A 3905-nucleotide genomic window follows, 5' to 3' on the forward strand; every position below is an offset into this window, starting at 1 on the left:
ACATCCTTAATACCATTTACGAGGGTATGAAGTTCGATGTCTTCATTCTGCAAAAGTTTGGTTCCACTGATGTTACCTTCACAAGTAGTGTAACCAGAGCCAAATTATCTCAATCCCAATGGATTAAAGAAAAACTGTAGATCAAGGCTTTGGAATCAATTTATGTCAAGAGACAATTGCAGGAATGAAACTAACCACTAATAAGAAAAATAATTCATCATTACAAAAGGAATCATGGACATTACAACACTCCGTACCAACTTCTGAAGGTATCTATACTGTCACCGAAATTTTGAAGTATCTAGCTCATCATTTAGATTATTATCAATGAAATAAACAAAAACAAAAACAAAAATCCTCAGATGAAATTTGATTCCTCTCATCATTGTTTATTTGCCCCGGATTTTAAGTTTCAGCGTCCATTGAACTTTTCCTTCTGGTAAGGGGATGGACCTTGGCAACCGCAAAGGCAGCTCATACTCTCCATAAATTGATAAAGGAGATGGTAGATGAAGATTTTCAGGTTCAATAACTACCAATAGCTGCCTTGCCACCTGAAACATTATAAAATTGTATCAGCGCAGTAGAGGATAAAAGATAAAGAATAATGAACTTTTATCAACGGAATCTTGTGAGGTTCCAAGACCTAATCCTGAATTTTTATAGTTAACTACACATTCCTAATCTAAGGAAGAACAAAAGCTACACCTCAATGAAATACCAAGCAAATTCGAAGAAAATTGATAAAAAAATCATTAAAATTCAAACCACCATTATGTGATTCACAGGCCACAAATGACAACAAACACCATATTCTCTGAAGACAAACCAGATAAAATTACCATGAAACTCAAATTTTACTTGCACTTCCATATTGAATTTTCAAATTAGATATTCAAGAATTATACCTTCATAATGACTTTTAAAATCTGCAGCCCCATCGGTTTAATCATGATGCAGTAATGTTCTCTAATCACTAAACTATGCATCTTATCCACTTAAAACAAAATTGTTAAATCGTTTTTTCTAGTTTATGGATCAACACAGCAACTCTTTCTTCCTTATTTATAGTGCTCTGCATTCATCCACATACAACATACTTAAAAATTATGTTAAAATTTCAGTACACTGATCATATGCAATTTTCTCCAAACTTCACAAACATATGTTGAAACTTACCAAATATACTACATAGTAACCAGATTCCTATGACAAAATAGTTCAATTGTCTAAACTGGACAAAATTATCAGAAAAATAAAAGGGCAATCATTTCAATTATTGGCATGACCTTAACGGTTATCTACCTGACCTACATGTAAATGTGTGATCTATCCTAAGAATTATGTTTTCCTGTATCCTATATCAATGTTTAACAGCCATAAATAGAAATTACGAAAAACAGTTTCTTGGATTCAGGAGATCTCCAATTAAATGATTATTCATAGGTTGCACATGTCATTAGAACAAAGCTTGCTTTAGTATTCTATTAAAGAAAAAATTACAAACAAAGAAGAAAATATTACACCTCAGCCACAATCTCCTCTTTTGTCACAGGAGAGCGCACTTCTATTGGGTCATCTTTTGATGCACGAGAACATAATTTTTCAATATTGGGGAACCTCCTCAATACCTAGAAATGCAAACTTGATCAGATAGCTTTTACCTGAAATTTTTTTTGAAGAATAGCACCCCCAAGAATCACTAGTTACACCAATCACTATGTTCTATTATAACATCTTTATTTTTTTTTTTTTTTTTTAATGTTTGTAAAAGAAAACAAACCATATTGCTCCACCTCAAGCTTAAATTAGGGGAAGAAAATAAATTTCAAAAAGGCTGAAGATATGTAAGACCAAAGATTTATATGTCCAAATCTAAAAGATGTAAAAGAAAGGACACGAACCAGTCGAGTATTCTCTAGGCGTTTTGCTGCCTTTTCATATTCCTTCAACTTATCATCCTCAGTCTTTTTGACTACTTTAACCTCTTCCACTTCCTCAGGTTGGTAAATCTGATAAAAATAGATCACAAATTAGCAAGTTGCAATTAAAATTAAAAAGAAAGGATGACCTGGAAAGAAATAAAGATTATAACAAAAGTCAAATTTATAAAGAAGTTAAGTATGTATGCTTTTAAGTATCAGAAGAAACTGTGAAATTTTCTGCATAACTGAAATTAAGATCTCTAGACAATACGAGGTCATCTACAAATGGGAGAATGTCTATAAAAATAGTGTAAATAACTAACTCATGTACGATGCAGCTATGAAGATATTTGATATTTCCAAAGAGTAGTACAGCAGATAACATTTAAGAAATGGTATCACTTGCACCATAACCAGCACATAATTTGAAGCTACTGTCTAATAATGAAAATTCAACAACATTCTACCTAAGCCACAAGCTCAGGTTCTTTCCAAGCATCTTAAATACAGTTTCGTATTGCATTCCTCAAGATTATCTGTGGTCACACACATGCACATGCACATTTTGTAAGACAATAAGTGCTTGTTTGCACATTCAATATATTTAATAGATAAATGGATACCCTGCGTTGCTCTCTGATGAGATGAGCATACTTCTCAATGTTTGGGACTGCAAGCAATTTGGGCATCAAGTGATTGCGAAAATATCCAGGTGCAACCTTCACCATCTCTCCCGCATTTCCAAGCTTTTCTATTTTCTAAACATGTAAAACTAATCAACCAATTAGTTAAGAAAGCAAAATACAACTTAATATAAAAATAAAATAAAATCTTTGGTCGATTCAAAATTCACTCACCGTCGTAAGAATAACTTCTAATCGTCTATATCTGACTCCTTGACAAGCATACAATATGGGATGATGGAATGCACGACCAGCGCCCTCTTTAATAATCTGTCGGAGGGCATTTCTGCTGTGTTGAATATAAGCCATCCAATGCCTATTTCAAACTATCTACGTCAACAAAAAATTTCATAAATTAATCATTTAATCCAAACATTTGAACATCCGAAACATAACCACTAATTGATTAATTTTAATATCTTACGACAGCAAAATCAATTAACAATTTGTAAACATTCATCAAAATTTCTAGTCAAACTGATAAACCCACCTCAAAAATGATCTTTAATTTCTAAATATTCAATCAAATTTACTACTCACAGTATAAACGCTCATAAAAAATGTTAATTATAGTTTAAGAAAATTAAAAATTTTCTTCAAATAAAAAATCCAACATAAATCCCAAAAGAACAAATCATTTTAGACAAACGAAAAAAGCACAACCCCATTATAATAAACATACTTAATGGAGAAGAATATAAACCGGCAAGCAAAGCTCTTTCAATGGAGTGAAAAATTGAGTCTTTCTAGTGTTGTTGATGTGAGGTTTTCATTGATAGTGACACAAGGAGATTGAAGATGAGATTTGGAGAGGAGAGCTGTGACCGTGGAGTGTAGGTATTCGCCGCCGTGCTCCGTCGCCGGAGTGATGGGACAGTAAGAGGTGTAAGGCTTGTATGTTTGTTTGCGGCTGCTTGGGTTTTAGGTGAAATAAGAGATCGGCTGTAGGGTTTTTTTATTATAATATTAAAACATTTTTAAACAAATATTAATAAGAATATTTGTTTATTTTCGAGTAGAGATTATGAAACGTGGCTTATTTAACATATGATTTGATATTATAAAATAGAGATTTTATGAAAAGACTGTTAATTATTTATTTTAAAACATGTAAAAGAGTATTTTTGCTTAAATTATCTTTAAAAAGTTCTAATAATCTATAAAATATACGAATATTTTTTCTTTTTTTTTACATTCGAAAAGAGTTTATAGGTAACGATGGCAATTGAAGTGAAAATCGTCGCCTCATCCTCAAGTATTAAAAAGAGTTGTATTACTTTTCTCTAATATTTTATCT

General features: G+C 31.9%; 1 protein-coding gene across 1 annotated transcript; it reads right to left on the reverse strand.

Annotated features, from left to right (window-relative positions):
* Positions 1-250: 250 nt before the first annotated feature.
* On the reverse strand, positions 251-3432 carry LOC116114885 (50S ribosomal protein L9-like). Its single transcript, XM_031401023.1, has 6 exons — positions 3291-3432; positions 2783-2938; positions 2549-2683; positions 1905-2012; positions 1527-1631; positions 251-554 (listed from the first exon to the last, which is right to left on the reverse strand). Exons 2-6 carry the CDS (start codon positions 2915-2917, stop codon positions 390-392), a joined length of 648 nt encoding a protein of 215 aa, XP_031256883.1. The 5' UTR covers positions 2918-2938; positions 3291-3432; the 3' UTR covers positions 251-389.
* Between the last annotated feature and the right edge of the window lie 473 nt (positions 3433-3905).

Source organism: Pistacia vera, unplaced genomic scaffold (genome assembly GCF_008641045.1).
Source record: "Pistacia vera cultivar Batoury unplaced genomic scaffold, PisVer_v2 Contig724, whole genome shotgun sequence".
Classification (NCBI taxonomy): Eukaryota; Viridiplantae; Streptophyta; class Magnoliopsida; order Sapindales; family Anacardiaceae; genus Pistacia; species Pistacia vera.